At 47.5% G+C, this 23,269-nt stretch overlaps 1 protein-coding gene across 1 annotated transcript; it reads left to right on the forward strand.

Moving 5' to 3' along the window:
* The first annotated feature begins 3,149 nt into the window (after positions 1-3,149).
* On the forward strand, positions 3,150-23,093 carry LOC111854507 (activin receptor type-1B-like). Its single transcript, XM_072715329.1, has 9 exons — positions 3,150-3,327; positions 15,635-15,874; positions 16,395-16,655; positions 16,757-16,987; positions 17,207-17,374; positions 18,077-18,233; positions 18,502-18,626; positions 18,957-19,087; positions 19,226-23,093. Exons 1-9 carry the CDS (start codon positions 3,237-3,239, stop codon positions 19,349-19,351), a joined length of 1,530 nt encoding a protein of 509 aa, XP_072571430.1. The 5' UTR covers positions 3,150-3,236; the 3' UTR covers positions 19,352-23,093.
* Positions 23,094-23,269: the final 176 nt, after the last annotated feature.

Below are 23,269 nucleotides of genomic sequence, written 5' to 3' on the forward strand. Positions count from 1 at the left end.
ATTGCATAATTTAATTTCCAGGTAAATCATACACATAGCAAACCCAATATATTTAGTAATGTGGGATGCTGTCAACGGCGCTATAAAAAAATTAACAGCCATCAGAAAGCAACATGCAATGGGATTAAGTACAATTTTGAACGGTATTTTAATTAAATGAATCAATTTCACATGATTAAGTTTTGCGTCGGTCAGTGCTTCCTTCATAAAACATCTTCCCATGACCGAAGCAATTTTTTTTTCTGATTTTCTTTATTTTTAACATTTTTAAAATTATTTTTAAGGGCTTAATTGTTTGTGAACGGATTTAATAACGCTATACCTGTGTGATGGTGGTGTGTTTTTTTATTTGTGTATAAGTGTACGCGTTTGCAGTGCGCCTGCATCTAACTATGCGCGTGCGGATCAGAGAACCCGAGACCTCGTAATGCTTCAAAGCTTAAGTCCGCTAATCGGGCTGTGGGGTGGGAGGGGGCGCTGGAGGGGCGCCGACTATTGAAGAGCGACGGCCCTGCTGGTCTGACGCTTTTTTCCCCCGGCTACATAGTGGTTGTGTTATCCCCTGTTCTGCTGCTCAGTATGTGCACGTTGCCCTTACATGTGACCTCCTCGCTTGGCGCCCTCCGCTCTGGAGCTGTGTCCAGTCTGCCCACGGGAGCCCACGTCACACGGGGGAGGGGGAGGGGGGGTGGGAGGAAGGCTGGATGTGAGAGTGCAGACGCACGCCGTCTGTACCGCCCCGATCAGTCTGACAGCTCGGTAGCTGCGAGATGTGCAATGCCTTTATTCACACACCAGGGGGTTTCAGGACAAAACAGGACCGCAGGCATTTCAGCAGAACCAAATGGGGATTAGAGAATACTCAAGCGTGGTATTTCAGGCACATAAATCTGCTTCAGCCTAACTATCAAGAATATTTTGGCAAGTGATGTTGATAATTATACACTGATTTATTCTCTCTATGATTTGTGAATATTATTTTGAAATGTAAGACGGTCATGATAAATGTCTTACTTTGTGCACTGATTTCTTTTTGTTTATGGTTTTGTCTTATGATCTGAAACTATACTACTGAAAAAAATGTTGAAACGTCAGATAGCCCTGAAATTACACCAGGATTGGGTAATGCCAGTACGATCTGGCAACCTGGTGCAAGTTAATTCAGAAAGAGAAACAAAATACCATGTAACCGACACCATCCTAAAGGTTTAATGATAATCTGTGCTGAAAAATGGGGCTCAAATTAGCCATTTAACAGGTACCCAAAGCCATAGCGTAAGACTGGCTATTGTTAGCATGAGGTGGCAGAATTCAAAGGTTGCAATAGGTATAGGGCAGCACCCTGGAATTCTGCACGGGGCCAGCACTCACTGGCAATGCTCAGCGGTGAAACACGCTCTGGCATTCCAGTGCCCGTGACTGGTCTCGACAGGTGCCACCCAGGGCTTTGCCAGAGTTTTTGAAAACATTCCCGGCAAATATGTGCTGAGCGCCTCAATTTTGTCACAAGCTGATCCGCTCCTGAAAGCCCTGTAATGGCAGGGCAATACAGTATTGCTGGATAGTAGATGCGTAGGTTTATCGAATGACCCCGTATTGGGGGCGAGCTTACACCCAATCAGGAAAACAAACTGGAGATTAAACAGGGATGCCTCCATTGCACTCCTCCAAACCCCTATTAAAGGCAACACAAATCACAGACACCCCCCCATACAAACACATAGTATGTATTATATACATAGCTGCCACTGATAGCCTATGTGCTGGACATCGTTGGTTGTTTGTAGATGTGGTTTTGTCACCACACAGTGCTCTATGAATCCCATCAAGGCTTTTGTTTGTCCACAAGTGACCCAAGCTTATGCCCAGCCAACAACAGCCTCTGGAGGAAACCTTAATACAAGAAGAAGAGAAACGTCTATTTGCATGGCCGACACTTGGTGTCCTGTGTGCCGGGCTCCTTGTCAGCAGGCGGTGGGCGGGTTGTCTGGGAGCCACCGGGGAATAAAGTTCTCCCTGGGAAGCAAGACAAAGGCCACCAAGACGTCACCTGGCAGCGCGACGTCCCAGTCTGAGCAGAGCTGGCGGTCTTGTCTCATGCCAGCCGCTCAGACTGACCCATCTGTCTTATAGATTTTCTCCCGTCTCACCAGGGAGCAGTGGAGAAATAAAGCCTTTGAAGCCAGTTTTTTTGTGGCTGACACCAAAATTCCCAACAAATCCTTGTTGTAAGATTTTTTTTTTTTCCGCTGTGATTTTTTTTTTCTTTTAGTATCAAAGTAACTTTTAATACCAAAATAAATTTCTTCAATTTATCATGCTAACTATAAGCCAAATTATGGATAATATCAGTTTGATATGTTAAATATATAACAGGCCAGCTGGTAGGAAGGCTACTCACATTCTAAGTCTGTATGTTTGTATGTTTAACTTGAAAAACATACAGTGGAGCAATGAAGAGAGTATAATCCACGGGATGTTATTGAGTTTTATGTATAATGTTGTATAACCAAGATCGGATTAGTTAATGTGATCTTATGACAGGGATGATACTAGGCCAAGTAAACCGCGAAGTCTGACGTAGTAACGTGGACACGTGTGATGTTTTTCTCAGGAGTGTGATTAACTCTTCTGTATGGATCCAAACAGGCCCTTCTGATAAACACACCTAACAGCCGCCACGCCTAGGTCTGTGAATGCACTTACGTCTAGTCAGGTGGAGCAGGAAGAAAGTATCGGATGAACTTTGTGCCTTTTCAACGCAACTTAATACAATAAAAAATGTAAAGAGGATCTGTCCTGCGGGCACTTTCCGAGACACACAAACACAGATCAGTTAACTGGGTGCAAAATTCTATTGTCTAGCTTTAAAAAATGCCACCTATGCTCTTTACAGTAAAATCGTACACGCATCGATTGCACATTCTTTACCTTAATTATTTTATTTATTTAGTCGTTATTTACAAAATATTTGCATACTAAGAATATTTATATTTTGAATAAAAAAAAATAAATCCCTGCACTTAAGTTTCAAACTCCTATTATTATTAATATTATTATTATTAATAATAATAATAATAAACAGGATGCCCTTCTCTTTTACGGCCCCACAGTAAAAAGCGAGGTGATGAAGCTAACTGGGTGCGCGTCGCCTTTAAGAGGCGCATCCCTTTAAACGCGTCCCTGCCTGCCTGGCGGTCCGCTTCCCTTGTCAATATCGTACCTCTCATGCATTAATGCCTTGCGATGGGAATCTTTCAAACATGGCTAAAAGATACGCCGGTCTGAAGCTGCTGATCCTGCTCGGCTCGCTGGCGAGCTGCGACGGTGGGTACTCGGTGGCTTTTCTGCGTCCCCCCCCAGCCCTGGGGGCATTTGAGCGATCTGCTCCAATGTATTTATTTATGCGATCGCGGCGTAGGGGGGGATCGGGATTGGGGCTAGATCTGGCATTTCCCGACTCTCAACATGGCGCTTGGATTTATTACCAGCAGCCTGCGTAGCGGGGCTGGTCCGCCGGCCGCCCGGGTCGCCCGGCCGTCTGTATGGCGTGCGGCTCCGTCCCCTCGGCGCCGTCGGCCGCACGGTCTCAGCAAGCGCGCATCGGCCGCCTGCGTGGTCTCAAAGCGCCGCGCGATCGGCGGCAGGCAGCCAACTTTAACGACACGGTATTATTACGATGGAAGGTGGGAAGTAGTAGTTGGAGCCGAAGCCCCTGCACCAAGTGCGTGATGTGCGCCTTCGGACTGCGGGTCTTGCTTGCGGAGCGGCTTCTGGGCTCCCGGTGCCCCGCATTTGCGCACGGCGCAGGTGGAGGTGCCCGGCGTCCCGCGTCCGAGCCGAGCCTCCCTCCAGCACTTGTGGAGGATCCGGCAATTGGAAGGTCAAATTACTAGACTAAATTGACCTTTTTGGAATTTCTGTATAAGGGGCAACTGAATTGTTTCACCACGAATGAGATGCGTTGGTGAGACTTAAAACTACCCAGACAGTAATCCTCGCGACTAGTTTACATGATTGGATGCACAAATTTAACTCTTGGGACCCGTTTACATATGACACTCATTTGTGCGACCTGTATCCTTTAATAATCTTTAGGGCTTGTTTTCATACGCCTTATATCGTTTTATATATACCATTCTTTATATAGTGCTACCCTTTTTAAAGAATATTTGGCACATGCTAGGCAGCTGGGTGAAACTTTATATGTGTAGAGTTCATACATCTATTTTATACGCTCTTATCCTACTCAGGAGTTTATTTGTGATGTAGTTTTTGGATATTTGTTATAGTCCCCTAAGAGAGATGTATTTATAAAAACACGTTGCCGTACATTAAGCAGGGCCGCTTTATTCTGAACGGCAGATTGGCCTGTGCCTCTGAAACTGTCAGGAAAATCACTACAGATGGATTCCTGTAATAACAATTAGCTGGGGGTGGCTTTTGGTTAGGATTATTATGTTTTTTAATAAATGCTTTAAAGGTTTCTTCTGGCTACCTTGTCCATGCCAGTGGTGTTAACTACTGCTAAGTTTTACTGTTCAGTTTGGTTTTAGTTTACCTCCTATCCTGGGTGGCAGGAGACATAATTACCGAGGTGCGAGGGAATTTCATTGGGGGTGTAAAGTTAAAGTGAGCGGTCCTGGTGTGGGAAGGAACCAGCTGCTTTCCTGCTGGACCCGTAAGATTTGGTACTTCTGTGAATCGTTTGACCTGAGTTCTGTATCAGTAACAAAAATATGACCAGGTACCCCAATAGTATCTCTGTTTTATAATACTATTAACAATAGTCTGATATTAATACTTATTGATGTTCTGAATATAATTATTGTTATTACTGGTGTTTTTGCTCCTTACTTGGAAGAAAGACTGCATTTCACATCAGCGCTGATCTGCCGTTTGGGAGGATCCTGTTTCCATCATGCCGCTGGATTACTTGTCCAGTTTATTGTATTTTTGAGGACGTCCTTCATCATTTCATGTTTCATTATTGCTGGAGAAACCCTCAGGCACCTACTGAACTTCAAAGAGTCGATTGTGGTGCAGAGATTCCAGTGAACAGGAGTTGCTTTAGATGCTAAGTGACTGGGTTTTGTAATATTTTTCATAATGACGTCATTGATGGCAGTATTGCTTGTTAATAAGGTAAGATAATGAGGTTGAGTAATGAGAATGGATGGTAGGGTGTTTGTAAGGGGGGAGGTGATGCGAGGCCAGGAACATGGCAGCAGGAGGCTGTCCTGTCAGCATAGATGGACCGGTCAGAGTGAGTCTGACTTGCAAGTGGTCTGCCTGGGAGGCGGGCCTCTAGGAGCAGGCCTGCCCCGTCCCAGCAGCCAGTGTGACCATCATCCCATTCACAGCCTGGCTCGTCTCCGCTTCTGAATGTGGAGGCCGGCCAGCCGCTGGCGTTTCCCTCCCTGCCGTAACGCTGGGCCTGGTGATGTGGGCACGTTTCGTGCTCGGGAGATAACACACTTTGATTCCTAAACATTTTAACTCATGCTCTTACTCGTAGGAGGCCTGTGTGTTCCTTTCGGCGATAAAGGACTCATTAAGCGAGCGTTTCACGGCACTTGGGTAATGTGGGCATCCCATTATCAGGCTTGTCTTATCATGGCTGCCAAAATACACACTGAATAGGTACAGTTTTGCAGTTGGACTGCAGCACAGCAGGGACAAATAGCGAAACAGAAACGCCACTGTGGTTAAGCTAGAGAGGCTCGGCACGCGGCAGGCCTGGAAAAAGGAGAGGAGAGGCTCAGTACGCGGCAGGCCTGGGAAAAGGAGAGGAGAGGCTCGGTACGCGGCAGGCCTGGGAAAAGGAGAGGAGAGGCTCTGACTGGCTGTCGTTCTGTCTAAGGTTCACATAATACCACTGTGTCTTTGTGCTCTGGGGTTAAAGTGTTGAGGCGGCTGCTCTGCCTTGGGGGGGGGGGGTGGTTATTGGACCCTTGATCGAGGGTCCTGAATCGCTACAGTAAATATTCAGAAATTTCTAGAAAGAGCAGTAGTCATACTTCAACATTGTTGGTGGGGGGAGCAGTTTTCCTATTTAGGTCGGATATCCGAGTCATTTTTGGCTGAAATGCTGTCAACTTTGAGATGCCGAGAACTTTTCGTTCGTTTCACTTTAATGTTTATAACATTTAATGCTTATAACATTAATAATTTTTTTAAATTTAAGTTGTCATGGTTGGAGATGTGTTAAATATCTAACTCAACACTAGTCACTGTATTACTTGGTATTAGGAAAGTAGGAATCTGCTTTAACTCTTTGTGGTTCTGAGGTGAATCACTATGGCATTGGAGCTGCTTTGAAATACGTCTTTATTCTGTTCTCGGTTTACTGCTCGATGCTGCGAGGCCTTGATGTGATTGGCTGAATTCTGTCTGTACTGCTCGCAGTGCTCGCCGTCTGTACTGGCCCAGTTCCTGACCCCATTTACGCCTGTCATTTGCGCTTCTGTGTCTGTGAGGACCCACCGCGACTCCCTCCTCAGCTCTGCATCCGAGCGTCGAACGAGCACTGGCCACGTTTGTTTTCTTTCTCGATTCCGGTGGGATGGGATGGGATGGGATGGGGGGGTAGAGCCCCGATTGGCAATCATTTGGAGGGATTAGACCTGACAGGCGTCCGTGACAGACGATGGCGTGGCCCTCCTGTTGTCACCATTGTCCGACTGACTCGTCTTGCTGTGACCCGGGTCTGCATATGACCAGAGTCATGGTCGTGGGAGTCGGATGGATCAGCTGGCCTGCTGTTGGTCTCTGAGAGTGGCACAGGTGCTGGGAGACTAGGAGCGTCTCCTGCAGAAGCTCCCACCTCCCCACGTGGTGTAGACCTGTCTGAACTGTCACAGAACAATACCTGCAGTGTACATCTGCCAGGCCCCGCCCCCCTTTCTGCCCAGCCTCCATCGCCATGCCTATGTCTCAAAGTTCTGACTCCGCCCACTGTCACATGACCTTTCTTCAGCTACTGCTACTGTTTGTATGGCTAGCTAGGCCTCATTCCTTAGCTGTGTGTGCGTCTGTGTCAGTGCATGAGCATGTGTTATTGTGATAAAAAATTTTTGGTCCCCACAAGGATAACCTCAGTTTTAGAAAAATCTATGATCACAATCAAAAAAGTAAAAATGCCAAGCAGTCTTGTATTTTGTTTGGTTACTTGTGGTTAAGGTTAGGGCTGGCTACAGGTTAAAGCTGAGATTAGTGTTCTGCCCATAAAAATGAACGATATGAGTACATGGATTTTGCTTGTGTGTGCGTGTCTCCCCTCCCCCCACCTCAGTGCCCTTCTCCCCATTATCCCTGTCAGGACATGTATTTAAGTATTTATGAGCTGATCGTAAATCATTGTGAATTAACCATTGTGCGCGTTGGGTGATCATGTGACAGGTGTGAGGTTCTGCCTCGGGCCTGTGATCTTAGCGGGCTTCTCCATGTTGCATTTCCACAGCAGATCTGGCGGTATGCATGTTCTGGTGTGCAGACTGCTGCAGGTGTCACTGTGACTGCGGATCGACGTGCCGGTCGGGCTGGGGACTCAAATCCCCGCGGGCGTTTGTGCCGCAGATGGGAGCCACTCCAGGTCTGTCGAGTCTGGGGCAGCCTGGTCTCCTGTGCCATGCATGCGATTGGCCGGCTCAGCCTCTTCCGACCCGAGTGAAAGTTTTCTCTGTAGGTGTTAAGCGCTTCCCTGTAAGTCAGATGGCGCCGCTCGCTGCGTGGCCCTAACAGGAACTGGTTTTTCTGGTGTGTCATGCCGCCCTGCATTTCGGTGGCGCCGCTGCCATCCCTGTCTACCGGCGCCTTGGGACGGCGTTTCCGGTTCTGCAGGTGCTGACACGTTCCTCTCAGGCGAGTTTTGCCGTCTTTGGGTGAGACGGTCGGTGGTGGATGTTTGTACGGCAGGCGGTGAGGAGCCCGGCGGGGTGTGTGGGGGGGGGGGGGGCGTGTCTGGCTGCGGGCCCATCTGTCGCCGTAAAGGCCAGGTGGGTCGTTTGGCTCCCCAGGGCTGTGTCAGCGAGGTCTGCGCCACACTGGGTCTGCGCCCTGTCATCGAAACTGACTTTGCCCCCACCCCCACCCCCACCCCTACCCCTCAAACCGGACGGCTCTAACGAAGTGGTGATGTCATCGCGCGCATCTGCCCAAGGATCAGAGCCAGGTGGAGTGTATGTGCGCTCCTTGCATGCCTGGGGTTTGCAGAGGGTCACCTCCCCGAATAATCTTAAGACACTTTTAGGGGGGTGCTGACTGGTGGACATGCTGACTTTTGTCAACCTTTCCTTCTTTGGATGCAGAGAGTAGCGTTGAGCTCAGGAGCCTTGAAGTGCTGGTTAGTGAGGTTCAAATGCTTATTTGTGCCTCCGTCTCCTTATCTTATTTTCGCCAGTCCATGCAAATGAAATATAGCATTTTATTCAGTTTTTCAGAAATCATTTCTGAGGAGGATGTACTAGGTAAGATAATGTAAGTTAAGTATGGTGGCTCTTTGTAAGAGAGACTTTAGTGCTTGATTGTTAGACATTATTGTTGACTTTAGCAGCTTTGGGCCAGGATCGCACCTCACTGGAATAAGGGAACCTTTGGATCAGGGAGGTGCTTTTGAGGAGCAGACGGTCTACTGCAGACTGCCCTACAGAGTATCCCCATGCTGGCAGTTGTGTCACTGGGCAGCCGAATCTCCCAGTGTTCTTGGCCACTTGGGGCTGGGTGTAGCTGTGGGACTGGAGAACCTCCAGCGTGAATATAACACAACCTTCCATCCCTACTCCCCCTCTCCCCTCCCCGCACAACAGATCTTGTGTTTTTATGCTGTATGTCACTGAATTGCAAATAGACATTCCAGTTTTTGGGGAGGTAGGGGCTATGGGAGATGGTACCGTGAGAGAGGTGAAGGTGAAGGACTAGGAGCGTCATGGTGCTGGAGGTGAAGAATGGAGCTTTGGAGGAAATGGGGCCCCATGCTCTGTGCTTTCATCACTATAGTTAGTGATGCAGCTGATGGGGTGGTGGGCTTGCCCGTGCCCTCCCCCCCCCCCAGCATTGATCTGTATAGGAGAGTGGGGGCAGGGGCCAGAGATTTTTCTTTATATTCATTCCTCCCCCCCATCTACTGGCGTCTGCCTGTCTTTAACGGCTCGATGTCTAGATGCTGCCTGGATCTTATTTCAGGCCTCATCTGGGATAACGGCACTCAAGTGCAACCCCCTCCCCCCAAACATGTATTTTCGACCCCACACTTTGTGCCAGAGGCCAGGATTTCATTCATGGGCAGCATAGCTGTGCTGGTGCAGGGCAGGGGCCCCCCAGGCGCCCTGCGAGTCCACACACCGCACACACGCACTGCTGCTTCAGTGTCTGCGTTGGCTATTTATTTATTTATTTTCTGTTAATTGCCTACGGGAGCCTGATGTGACGCAGAGCAGGCGTCTATGTAATGTCATTTTGAAGTCCTAATCCCTTTCGCAGCCTGGGATAAGAGGTCTTTGACAGACATCAGATCTGGTGGCACTCAAGTTTTCATGTGGAAATTTAGACGACAACAAAAAAAATCTGCTTCAAAGGGGGGGGGACTTTACCAGCCATGATGTCACTATGGGGCCTTGTTAAATTAACGAATCGGGCTTCTACACAGCCAGTTGTGCGTCACCCGACAATGGAAAAGTTGGGGACTCCGACTGGCTTCTAAAAAGGAGGATCGGATAAGTTTGCTTTTGTTTTTTTTTTTTTCCCCCTTTTTCCTTCACTCTGCTTATTTGATACTGTGGCTATTTTAGTTTCTCAGTGCTGATGGACTTACCCCAAGCAGACTTAATGTTCTGATTAAAGTCGCATGGCACATTTGGTCATTTTCAACTTTTCTGTAGAGGATTCACACCAGCCACCACCCAACGTCTGTAGTATGACAAAATTCACATTGTATGGTTGTGGTCTAAATTGGTTCCAGTGGTACCTAGGAACCTGTGCAGGAACCCTCACACTTACCCCCTCTTTCCAGTAGAGTAAGACAGCTGGTACTTAAATACAATGAGTTACTCCTGTCACACACACACACACACACACGCTTTATCTCTGCAGGGTGATCCCGTTGGGAGTACATGGACCCAAGTAGAGTCCATTTCTAAAACCACATACTACTGGAGAGGACTTGGCCACGAGAATCTGCACCAGTCATACCGATTTTTCCCATCCTAGGGAGGATCATCGTCTCCCTGAACACAGTGATAGTCACCGGACACCGTAGGCACAAAGGCAGGATGAAGCCATGTAGCCAACCCACCCACCCCCCCCACCCCCCCGATTTCATGTTGTTTGATGAACAACATGAAGTCGGGGCTTTTCTGATTCCGGCTGGGCAGCCACTTGGGCACGAATCATGAGCATCTTCCCGGGTCGGAATCGAGGTGTGGAGGAGGTGCGGCGAATCTGCCGGTCCGCCTCGGCGCCGGCACTCCGGTAGCACGTCTGTCATGTGACAGCAGATATTTCCATCCTAGATTGTAAGGGAAGATTGTGGACTCTGACTTCAGTGAATTTAGACCCCCTTCAGAGGCCTTGGGGGAGGGGGGGGGTATGAAAATGCTCACTTTATTACTGTCTTATTCTCCAACTGTGGTGCTTCTGACCCTGTAGCTCATTAATTTGAGCTGTGTGATTCACGTCCGTTGAAGTTCACTGGGCTGTTCAGGTGTCCTGCTAATATGTGGTACGTTTTTTTACATAATCAGAATTTCATCAGGATCCTGTAGCTGGACCCCCTTCGGTCACCAGTCAGTCTTGAGCCATGAGACTACACACCACTTTCTTATTCTCTGATTAAAAGCAGATCACTGTGAGGTACTGGTCATGACTAAGCACTGGAGTTGGAACAAAACGACATTCTCCAAGCTTAGTTTAAACTGTGTGAAGGATGGAATCCTAGAACATGCCCCCCACAAAGTGCTATGGAAAGCAGGGGGTGGGAAAGAGCGGAGTCCAGTTTCTGAGGAACATTATCGGTTTGTGTGGGTGAATATATCTAGGAATCATGGCAGAAACACGCCGGCTTAATCTACTCAATAGTTATTATTTTCATGATTGAGAATTTTGAGCGACTGCATCACAGCCAAATTGCTCAGTTTCCTGCTAATTTTACAGAGAGAGAAACTCATTGGAGTTCAGTAATTATTAGTTCCGAAATCTGAATTAAAGCTTATTTGCGGGGAAATGGGTAGTTAGTCCGTGAGGTTTTGAAAATAGTGCAGTGGAAACCTTTTAAAGAGTCACTTTTGTATAAATTAAAACACAACAGTGACCTAACAGGATGGATATGGTTTTAGGATGCTTGTGTAATTCACACCTTTGACAAATGGGGGGGGAAAAAAATTGACCAATATGTGCACCATGCGGAACACCGTAAGTGAAGGGGGTGCGGAACGTAAAAAGAAAATCCAATGGCAGTAGGCATTCAGCTTTTGTACAGTAGGTAGGTTGGGATTGAAATCACCGGGGGTTAAGAGGTCTCTTCATGTTTTACAATGTTACAATGTTGGCTCCGTGCAGTCAGGATAGCCCTGCCCTTTTTCCTACTGCCAGGAGCAGGTCTTTGACATTGAGATGATCCCGGTGTATGTGTTTATCTCAATCATCATGTTTGAAAGGTTTTAAAGAGCAAGGTTTTAAGCTTGATGGGGATGTGTGAGTGAACCTGGGAGGCTCTGTCATGTTTTGGTGGATTTTGTGGAAAGAAACTCTCACAGGAACCTTCTTGTTGTGGAATTTAAATTGATCATACAGTTTTTAATTCTAAGGAATGATTTCAGATTTAAAGAATGCAGAATTGACGTCAAACGGAGGACATGCCTCGTACCGTATTTGGCATTCTGTCAAAACTGAATTTCATATCAGGATGGGAGTCAGTATAATCACTTACAGCTGTTGGTATATCAGCTGGGAATTTTTTATTTTTTCTTTCTTTCTGTATGAAGTCAAAAGTCCAACAGTCAAATTTTACAATGTGCATGTCCTCCAGAATGTGTGACTCGGAGAAGTGGTGACATGGAGCAGAGTCCTCACTGTGTTCCTTTGATTTGCTCCACAGTTAAGTTCACAGTAATGTGATGTGACCTGTTATGTATTAGGTGTCGTGTGCAGAAAGTCTGTTTCTCACCAGCAGAATGTTTTGCAGTGTAAACATCTTTTGGTTTGAATGCGCATTTGGTTATGGATCTGAAGATCTCAGTTGCTTGAGATGGATTGAATTCCATGATTCACTCAACACTCCATCCCTTTGTGTGTGCACCCCTCTGCTTCTGCCGAGGATCGTCCCTCAAGGGCAAAACTCCTCTGCCTGGGTCTTTGTCCTTATGTTACGCTTTTTGCTTTATCGTATCTTAATGAAAATGTAGGGGGTGTGTTTGGAAAGGGTTGTAATTGAGTATATTTTTGGAGTGTTTGCCTTAGCATGGCTGTCCTACCGTTCATGAAGCTTTTGTGAGATACTGTACAGGAATTCTGTGGCCATCGTTTTATCGAACAACTGGTGAATGTTAGCTAGAAGAGACGGCCGACTGGCGCTGTAATAGGAAGACACCCCCCTCACCCCTGGGTTTTGAACTTCATGATGTTTTGTGCGGCTTACTGTACCATGAAAGCATATCCGCCCCCTGGGTGATGGTCGTCTTTGTATCTTCTTGACACTGAATGTTATCTGATCTTCAGCCAAGACTGAATATTAGACATAAAGGGAACCCGAGTGAACAAACTTTCTTTTATGCATTTCTGTGATTTTATAGGATGTATGAAACACCATTTGGGGAAAAATATTAACCCTCTTACACTGGGCTGATAACAACACTTTTGAAATGACTATAAAACTTCCTGTAGTTCTTGCTCAGTCTCTCAGAGCAGTGGAAGAGTTTGAACAATGTTGATCTCCTTCACTTCTGGGATGTCTGTTGGTTTATAGATAAAATCTGCTTGTTTCATATCCTGTCACATCCATGTGGTTTGGCCTAGTCAAGGTTCATACCTAATCCAATGTCTTTTAGCCATTCCAAAGTAGACGTGTGTATGAGTTTTGGATGGTTACATGACCCGTCTGTTCTACCTGATGACTTAATGTTCTGTGGAACTTCAGGTGACTGGCAAACTTGCAGTAAGAGTTTGAGCTGAATCCTCTGTTCAGTACCAAGACAGTGTCGAGGAGGAAACCTATTCTGTCCACTGTATTTCTGATGGTGGAATCATGAACTTCAACCTTCTCCCAAGCAAAGATAGCTGTCCTTGGTTGTAGCTGTAAGGTTCTTTGTTACTCACTGGGTATTGTCACCTTGATCTTGGAAAGTTTTTGTATGATATCCTATAAAATTCTGACTTTAGTTGAGTCACTCATGACTGGACCTAATCTGTAACCCTTCCAAAACTGCCATGCAAACCTTTCATTTTTTAGGATCTTAAGGAATTCCTATTGGCTGTGTAAAATTATCTAGAGGTGTCCTTTCCAGAGCTGTGCCCTAAAAAAGCCTCTAATGGTTGACCATAGTTATTTCGGAGTAAAATTTCACACCTGTAGGTCTGCATGTTTGGACTTTTTACATCAAGTAAAAATAAGGGAAAGTGAAATGTTTCCATCTGCAGCCATGACCCAGAAGAAAATCTGCGCAAAATAAATGTGGGAAATGTAGAAATGGCAGGGCGGGGAGTACAGCGTGTCCGGACGTAATTATACGCCATATTTTTGGTTTTCAAGTCAAGCAGGTTTCCTAACATGAGTCGTCAGGATAATGGAGAATGCGGCACAGGGCTATAGTGCTTTTCCATTTTCGCCAGGAAGAGTGGGCCTAGGGGTCTGGCAGCAGAACTTGGCAGGCGGGATGATAAATGAAAATGTAGAAGGGGGCAACGTCCGCGCATTCATTACCTTTATTGCTCGGAGGGGGATTACAGGAGGGATTTTAGCAGGGCGGCTGCGCATGGTTTTGTCAGTCTTGTCACCTTTTTAATCAGCAGCAAGTTCTTTCCGCAAAAGTTGTGCTGATCTCGGGCCAGTCTTTAGCATGGCTGCTGTTCTGAGAAGGTGACCTGATAAGTTAGTCATTTTACTACTCTAATCACTTGGAAAGAATCAGAATTTTTTACACGTTTGTGATGTCATAAAGGAAGCGGTAATGGCTGACTCTGATCAGCATGTGTAACCTCCATACTGTGGGAATCTGAGTGTGGGTGACTACATGTGTGTTTTGCAATAACCATGAGGAATGAATAGAGGGTTTGATTAGGTCAGAGATGTTTAGGTGTTGAGAGTGGGGTGGGTGGGGGGGGGGGTGCTCTGGGGATTTTAGGGTTTTATTGTAGCACCTGACACTAGCTGGGCAGCGTGAGAACTAAGACCCCATAGTCACATGATCCAAAATCATGACCCTTCGCTTACAGAAGTATAGCAGTGTGCTAGCGTCCCCCAAACCCGCACCCGAGGAGTGCGCGTTCAGAGGCAGAAAGTAAAAATCCAGACCAAGGTTTTGTTTCGGCCAACCAGTTGAGTTCTCTGTGACTCTTTAGACCCAATTGGTTGGTTGAAACAAAACCTTGGCTTTTTATGTTCCCAAGCCGACCTTCTGTAGATGTGTTTATCTAGATGTGATGAAATGCTGTTTGACACGCCCAGATTCGCATGTCTCAGGTTCATCTGCTTGGTATCTGTTTAGTAAACCATGCGACAAAGTGTTTCTCCTCTGGCTAGTGTTTCTTATTGCGTAAACAAACTCAGTCACACACTGTGACTGTGAGCGCCCTCTGCTGGACATTTATGTATTTATGTTGGCACCTACTCTGCAATTATTACTTGTACTCAGTTGCTCTGTTTTTAACACCAAATTACAGCCTTATTGTCTCCTCTATGCTATGCAGTTCCATATTGGCACACATGATCAGTTAACTTTTTGTATTAACTTGACATTTCTGTTCACAAATGTGAAAGGCTTTAAAGTCTTTCTTTTAAACCTATTCCCATTAACCCTATTATTAGCTTACTGATCCATACATCAATATGACCCATAGTTAGAGGCTACCATATTTCTGCTAAATCCTTAGGCCCTCAGATAATCGGAGTGGGTGGGGGAGGTGTGGATGAGGTCAGCCATTAGCCATTGAAAATGAATGTGCTTTTCTACTGAAGCGGATTGGCTTTTGCAGTGGGGAGGTGCTTAATCAGATGATGGCACTGCCTCCTGAGAGTTGCTGTGTAATTGGTTTACAAGCTCGACTGCTGTTCATTTGTCATATATAATAGCAACGTGGATATTTACACGTGACTTTTTTTTTTTTCTTTTTCTTAATTCATTGGCAGTGAGTGTGGGTCAGATATTCTCCATCTTCTGGTCGTTAAGTGATCCCAAATTAGGGGGGGGGGGGGGGGGGCAGGCTTGGGGAACAGCGGGGCGTTTTTCAATTCTGAGCAAACAAAGGCTGTGTTATGCTCCGACACGTCGCAGCCCGGCTCCTCGTCCCGCTGCATGTTTGCTCGTTCCCCCGGCTGCTGTCTGGGTGCAGATGGGGTGGCACCGATGCTCCTCCTCCTCCCCCCCCCCCTCCCCACCCCCCCTATTCGGCCCTCTCGCTGAGCTCTTTCCATCTTCGCCAGCAGCCCTGAGATGCAACTGCACGGAGTGTGAGAAGACGGGCTACCAGTGCGTGACCGACGGGGCCTGCATGGCGTCCACATCCTTCATCGAAGGCCAGGAGCACCACATCCGCATCTGCATCACGCGCGAGAAGCTGGTGCCCCCAGGGCAGCCGTTCTACTGCCTGAGCGCCGAGGGGCTGCTCAACACGCACTGCTGCTACACCGACTACTGCAACAGCGTCGACCTCAAGGTCCCATCCGGTGAGACGCAGTGAGCCCGACCGCCCTTCCCCCACTGCATAAGTGGTTCTAGACTATTAAAAACAATTTTCCTAAATCCATTTACTAATCTGCCCTGTATTTTTGTATACATTTTGTGCCCCCTGCTCAGCAAATTTTAATAGTGACCCCTTAAGGTAGGGCGATCACCTAATCCGTATCAGAGGGGACAGTTTGTAAACGACCATTTCAATTAAAAGTACCTGCGTTTCACTTAAGCACTGACTTCTTGCTGTGTGCTGATTGGCCGGTCTCCTATAATCATGTGCGTGTCACTAATATTAATATGAAACAGCTGGATGAGTGAGTCTTCCAATCAAGGAAACGAACCAGTAAAAGCACAAGAATAATCAAACTAATTGGCCAAGCAGAGGAGCCTTTCAGTAGTAGCTCATAGTGCCCCCCCGACATGGATTAGGTCATCGCCCGACCTTAAGGGTCTTTTGAAAGCACGTTTACTTTACCAGCATATTAACCTGTTAACATCCCCCCCCACCCCCAGTCACCGTGAAGCCAGGCGAGGGCCTGGGCCCGGGGGCCACCTGGGGCCCCGTGGAGCTGGTGGCCGTCATCGCGGGGCCCGTCTTCCTGCTGTGCCTGCTTCTCGTCGTGGGCATCTTTCTATTCCAGCACCACCAGCGCGCCTACAGCCACCGGCAGCGGCTGGGCGTGGAGGATCCTTCCTGCGACCACCTGTACCTGGCCAAGGACAAGACCCTGCAGGACCTCATCTTCGACCTGTCCACTTCCGGTTCCGGCTCCGGTGAGTCTACGTTCCACCTCCAGCTCCTATCCTGCTGGGCTCTGGGTGCACGGCTCCAGCCCTGAGGTGTGGTGTGTCCCCCCCCCCCCCTTCCACTCCAGGGCTGCCCCTCTTTGTCCAGCGGACTGTGGCGCGGACTATCGTGCTGCAGGAGATCATCGGGAAGGGCCGCTTCGGAGAGGTCTGGCGGGGCAAGTGGCGCGGCGGCGACGTGGCCGTCAAGATCTTCTCGTCCCGTGAGGAGCGCTCCTGGTTCCGTGAGGCCGAGATCTACCAGACCATCATGCTGAGGCACGAGAACATCCTGGGCTTCATTGCCGCTGACAACAAGGGTAAACGCGCCAATTACAAACCAGAGTCCGTATCTTTAATAGCAGAAATAAACACTCTGGGTCTGATCCTAGTTTGTCCCGGATGCATTTTATTTAAAGCCGTGATTATTTCAGACCCATCATTTCAAGGGTACAACAGCTGGTTCCTTCATGGGATGTGAGTCTGGAATCCTTCACCACCTGCTGGCTGAGTCATTTCTCTGCTCTGCTCCTCCCCAGATAATGGCACCTGGACCCAGCTGTGGCTGGTGTCCGATTACCACGAGCACGGCTCCCTGTTCGACTACCTGAACCGCTACTCGGTCACCATCGAGGGGATGATTAAGCTGGCCCTGTCGGCTGCCAGTGGCCTGGCCCACCTGCACATGGAGATCCTGGGCACGCAGGGTGAGACTGGGGGGTGGGGTGTATGGGGTCTATACCGGGGCGGGCTTTAGGACCCAGGAGCCACATAACCTTGCAGACCCCAGATACCCAACATAGTAAAAACAACAAGGACCTGAGTCCTGAGTCAAGCTGCGATCGAAGCAGTTTATGAGACTGGATGTGATGGATTGCAAGGTGCTTTCCATGGAGAGAGCTGGCATGAATTTGCAGGATTCCCGCTCGTTGAAGGCTCTGTTGTTACTGTCACAGATGCATGGAGCTGGCTGGTATTATCAGTACTGCAGATCTCCTCCTTGAGCTTGTTTTAAAGTGGCAGAGTCCCTTTTATTCACCAACCTACTGTATAAGAATGCCTTTGGCTACATTAGTGAATGTTTGCTCCTGTGTTTAATTAATCATTTCCCCATCACCTTTATTTATGGAGTGGTGTGTGAGGGGGAAAAAAATCAGACCTTTTTTTTAGAAGCTCATGTCTGGGATGTAGGAGAGTAATGACACACATTTTGTAACGTGGATTTGTGCTGCACCCTGAAATGTTCTCACCAGTCGTGTTTGTGTAGCTCTGTGGTAACTGACATTTTGTGCCTTCTCTCTTTGTCTTACACTGTCACCTCTTTCTCCTTCCCTCTCTGCCCCCCCCCCCTTCTTTCTCTCTCACCCCTACCTCTCTCTTCCCCTCTCTGTCTTTCTCTCCCTCCCCAGGGAAGCCAGGCATCGCCCACCGTGACCTCAAGTCCAAGAATATCTTGGTGAAGAAGAACTGCTCGTGCGCCATCGCGGACTTGGGCCTGGCCGTCCGCCACGAGTCGGTCACCGACACCATCGACATCGCGCCCAACCAGCGTGTGGGCACCAAGAGGTACCGTCAAGGCCAGAGATGGGCAGTCTTATCCGCAGAGGGCCATTGTGTGTGCTGGTTTTTGGGATAACCTGCAGGTTAGCTGTTCAAACCCAGGTGTGAGGACACCTAATCACTCCTTTAATTGGTAATCTAATGATGGAGTTGCAGCCACACCCAGCACACACAATGGGCATTTCTGGATAAGATTGGCCACCCCTGGTCTGGGCCAACTCCCACCCTTCACCTGTGGCCAGAACCACTTCTGAAGCCGCTCTGTGTGCTGCAGGTACATGGCGCCCGAGGTTCTGGATGAGACCATCAACACCAGGCACTTTGACTCCTTCAAGTGCGCCGACATCTATGCCTTGGGCCTGGTGTATTGGGAGATCGCGCGTCGCTGTAACGCAGGGGGTAAGGCGCAGCCATGTGGGGCTCTATGGGATGGGTGGGGGGTGGGGGGGGGGCAGTATGTATCACACAGTGATGGGGGAAGTAATGTTAGAGCAAGAGGGATGAACATGATGAATATGAGAGGGGGTAAAAAAAGACAACTGGAAACTGAGACTGCATCTTGAGAGGAATATTAGATCGATGGCAGTGAAAGGGGTTCGGCAGAACTCTATATATTTATTGATCACTGTACAGTGTATCTGAGCATGCAGTTTGGGTGCAGTGTATCAGCGTATGTGTAATATGCTGCGGGTGGATGACTTGGTGATCAGGAGCCGGGGGTGTTCCTAGGTATCCATGAGGAGTACCAGCTGCCCTACTATGACCTGGTACCCTCTGACCCCTCCATTGAAGACATGAGGAAGGTGGTGTGTGAGCAGAAGCTCCGGCCCAACGTGCCCAACTGGTGGCAGAGTTACGAGGTCGGGGAGCCGCGCCACGCGCATACACACACATATACACACGCGCATACACACACATACACACACATATATACACATATACACACACAAACACCCTCCAGAGCGCCCTAATGGTCCTGCCCCCCCCTTACGCTCCAGGCCCTGCGCGTGATGGGGAAGATCATGCGGGAGTGCTGGTACGCCAACGGCGCTGCCCGGCTGACCGCGCTGCGCATCAAGAAGACGCTGTCGCAGCTCAGCGTGCAGGAGGACATCAAAATCTGAGCCAAGTGGCGCGTGGCGTCGCCGTTGACACCAGAGCAGCTTCGAAAAGTCCTGCCAGTTCAAAAGCCACAATCTGCGTTGTGACACGGCCTACCTCACCTCTTCAGCCAAAACTACTGAGAAAACCACACCCCAGTATCCCTCCACCCATTTCCAAAACGTCTGAACACTCCCTTTAGTGACCTCCCTGTAACCACAGACAACTACTATAATACTACTACTATACTATAATACTACTACTATATTACTATTACTACTACTACTATTAGTACTACTATTACTACCGCTACCATTATTACTACTACTACTACTAGTACTACTACTATTACTTCTACTACTATGAACAGTCTTACTGCCCTTTTAATTTATGAATTGCTGTACAGTGTCACTGTACCTTTTCTATTTAATCTTTTTAATCTCCCGACAAATAACTCCTTCCCCCATCCCAAGACCAAAATTTCTTAATTTCTTCTTGTCGGTATCTGTGTAAAACTGCCCTCTTCCGATCTGTCGTCTTTGTCAGAAGGTGTTTGACTTTGTACAGAGAGTTGAGGCTGGGGTGGGGTGGGTTGGGGGGGAGGGTGACCCTGATTCTTTGTAAACTCTTTGTCACAGACTGTTAAGCCAAGGACCATCTGCGTGTAGGTCATGGGAGACAAAGGTGGAGACCAAGAATGAAACAAAGCTGAAAGTTCGTCTCCCTCCGTCAAGGGACAGAGTAACACTGGAGCATTTCTGCTGAGCTGAGGGGTCAGGCTTCAGCTTCTAAATCAAAATGGGGGAGGGGGTGTGTATTCTTCTGCAGGGTGGGCTTGGGGGGACTGGCGCCCCCTGTCTTCTTAGGTTTGCGACGCCAGTGGCTGGTCTGTAGGACGTGGCCATCCGACACCAACAGCAGCGCTGCAGCGGGTTTGGGTTTGGTTAACGCCGGCTGTGTGTGTGAAGTGGGTTCACATTGGGTCCCCGTTCATAGTTGCGCTCTTTAAGGTTCGGGTGCCGATGGTGCGTGATTCGGAGGGGAACGTGAAGCGGCAGGGCGACCCCAATGGCGATTATCCATAACGCGGCCCGCAGAAGTTCATGCCTCTTCGTCCCTTTGCTGGAAAAGTGGCCTGGAAAATGGATAGATGGATGTGACATTTTCTGATGATGTTGACCACTTACTGATTTGCTGTATTGGTTCCTGAAATCCTCCTCTGAGCATTAATGTGATGTATTAAATATCAGATTCACTGGTGATGTGATAAGTGTATTAGCACTAGTGATGCTGGTTATGGACGCTGACCGGTACAGTATATAAACTCATAAGTCCTGTGGAAACTTCAGACTGTAATCTGACGGTTAAAATGCACGGCGGTTTGCTGGTACAGAACGCACCCGGTCAGTCTGCGGTCTTAAACGGGGATGGGGCTGAGCTCAGGAGCGAGTTTGGGGGGCACCTGCCTCGTTTTCTGTGCTTTATTTTATGAAATGATGCATTTTTATTGGATGTCAGTGTCTTGGTCTATGAATGGTTTTCACTGTTTTTACCTCCTCAATATGCAAATTATAAATAGTTTTTACAAAGTAAGGCATACAATTTTTCCTGTGTTAAAATATTATGGAAATTAACTGAACTTGCAATTATTTTTTTTTCTGTCTATAAATGATCTGCTGTAATTTTGTGTGTATAATATAATTTTTTTTTTTTTGCTTTTAAGAGATAGAAACTTAAGGTACTGCTGATTTTTTTTCTCCATCACAACTGATTGTGATTAGGACACTTGAACCTGCCTTGTATAGTCTGACTGTATATACTGTATTTTATGTAGTGTGTACATCAAGGGGTGGTCATTAGCTTTTTAAATATCAGTTTTAGGCTTGTTTAGTCACAGCTTAAAAACCAAATGTATTGCATCTGTATCCTTATAACTACAGCTGTGTTCCTTTAACAGTGCAGGAATATCCAGATTTAGGTATAAAGATCATCATCACATGCCAGTGGAATAAGACTTGCCTCTGTAATCTTGTCCTATTATTCTGTTGTGCAAAAAAGGTCTCTGAATCTTGCCTAAAGAGGTGCTTTGTGTTAAATTATGTATATTTAATATACCACGGTTCAGTAGATAGTCCTCTTTCATATAAACTACATGGCTATGTGCTGATTAGACTGGGACTTTGAATCCTGTACAGTTTCTGTAGCTTGATTGCGGTTTATTTATTAAGCCTAGTCGGTACTTAGCACGATGCCAGCCTTCCGAGATCCGTCACCTCCGGCTGGGGGACTCGGAAGCCAAGGTGCACGGAGCCATGTTGCTCATGAAAGTCAAGAAAGAGGGAAAACAAAATAACCTATCTGGGTGACTCACATTATGAACTCTTCCTTACTGGTTGTGGTGTCACTGGCTTACTGTATTTATTGAATTCAAAGTCCAGTACCGAATCCAGGATCCCAATATAAGCAGTCGTTCTATTAAGCAGGATGGACGTGTTTCAAGCATCCTGTACAGCTGAATGGATGATGATGTGCGTTGTTGAGCTGCCCGTTTATGCTCTGCAGGTGGCGCTGTTGTAAAAATGAACTACGCTCAGTGCTGCCATAGAAAAGCGTTTGATGTAGAAGGTAGCAGGTCGGTAGGAGAGGAGCCTGAATCAGGGGAACTTTGGTTTTTATTTTTCATTTTAATTAGAATTTGTTTTGTATATATCTGTGTTATATTGAAACATTTTGATTTCATGGAGGGTGACTGTTGTGGACTGGGTCTGACTGCACGGTGGCTGCTGGGAGACGGACGTTCAGGGGGGTCTCAGTGGGTGAGGCTGCCATCATACTGATTTTGTCACTGACAAGCATGGTACTCAGGGGTTTTCAGTCTGTGGGGGGGGTGTCTCCCTCCTCCACCCCCCCACCCGAGGTTGGTCAGGACACTTTGTCCATGCTTCAGCTGTGATCTGACATCTTTCCACTCCCCATTTTGCTGTATCCAAGTCCTTTCTCAAGCCCAGTTCCAAACTTCTGCATGGTTTTAGACCAGCAGCGATGTGTGACTGGTCTGCAGTGTTAGGGGGCGGCATTGCCCCACAGCAGGCCATCGCCAGCCCCTGGTCCTGTCATGCTTCTGGGTTCAATGGGGGGGAAAAAATGGTGCTTCACTTTTTCCATCTGTAGCATGCCACCCTACAATTTAACTCCTTTCGGCAATGAAACACTACTGAAGGTTTATCGATGCCATCAGCCAAGGACGAGTATCTTGCAAGGTTTTGCCTCCCAGCAATGGTGTCTGACCTTGGTAATATTATTTATTTATTCTTTAAAATTTTAATTTTGGGGATACCTAGGGAAGGTGTATATACTTGCCTGAAAATTTTGCTGCTTGGTATAAAGGTATTTGGGAGTCTGGCTCACGTTGCAGGAAACTGGAAGCCAGAGATGCAGGGGTGTGTTCATCTAGTCCTTTTAAGCTCAGATGAAGCACAGGAGCCAAAAGCGTTCAGCTGGGAGTCTCTGCTCAGTCTTCCCTTTGTGAGTGGAAGTCCTCACCTGCTTGGGTCCTTTTGTTCCCTGCAAGACGTATTACTGAGCTTTCTTCAGTGTGCACCTTCCTTCACCGCAAAGGCGGCATGGCCTGGATGCTGGCTTTACATCCCTACCAGAATGGACAGCTTAAGGACTTTTACAAAATGTGTGTAAAGAATCTTTTCAGGACTAGTTTGCAAACATGTACATAGGTGATAAATAAAATAAATGCATTTTTTTTTCCTACATCTTTGTTGTAGTCCGTTTTTTTTAAAGTGAGAGCCGCACTTCAGTTGCTGCATGTAAAATACTATAGAAAGAGGCTGATTCTAAAGCCCTCTCTGAAGCACAGTCAACCGGTCAACACTGATCTTGTATGTTTGAGAACCATCAAAGACTAGAGAACGTTTGGGCAGGAACAG

This window comes from Paramormyrops kingsleyae, chromosome 8, assembly GCF_048594095.1.
Source record: "Paramormyrops kingsleyae isolate MSU_618 chromosome 8, PKINGS_0.4, whole genome shotgun sequence".
Taxonomy (NCBI): domain Eukaryota; kingdom Metazoa; phylum Chordata; class Actinopteri; order Osteoglossiformes; family Mormyridae; genus Paramormyrops; species Paramormyrops kingsleyae.

Coding starts and splice junctions, on each gene's coding strand:
- LOC111854507 (XM_072715329.1), top strand. CDS start 3,237: ATGCCTTGCGATGGGAATCTTTCAAACATGGCTAAAAGATACGCCGGT. Junction 16,656..16,756: donor CACTTCCGGTTCCGGCTCCG/GTGAGTCTACGT, acceptor CTTCCACTCCAG/GGCTGCCCCTCTTTGTCCAG. Junction 18,234..18,501: donor CAGCGTGTGGGCACCAAGAG/GTACCGTCAAGG, acceptor TGTGTGCTGCAG/GTACATGGCGCCCGAGGTTC.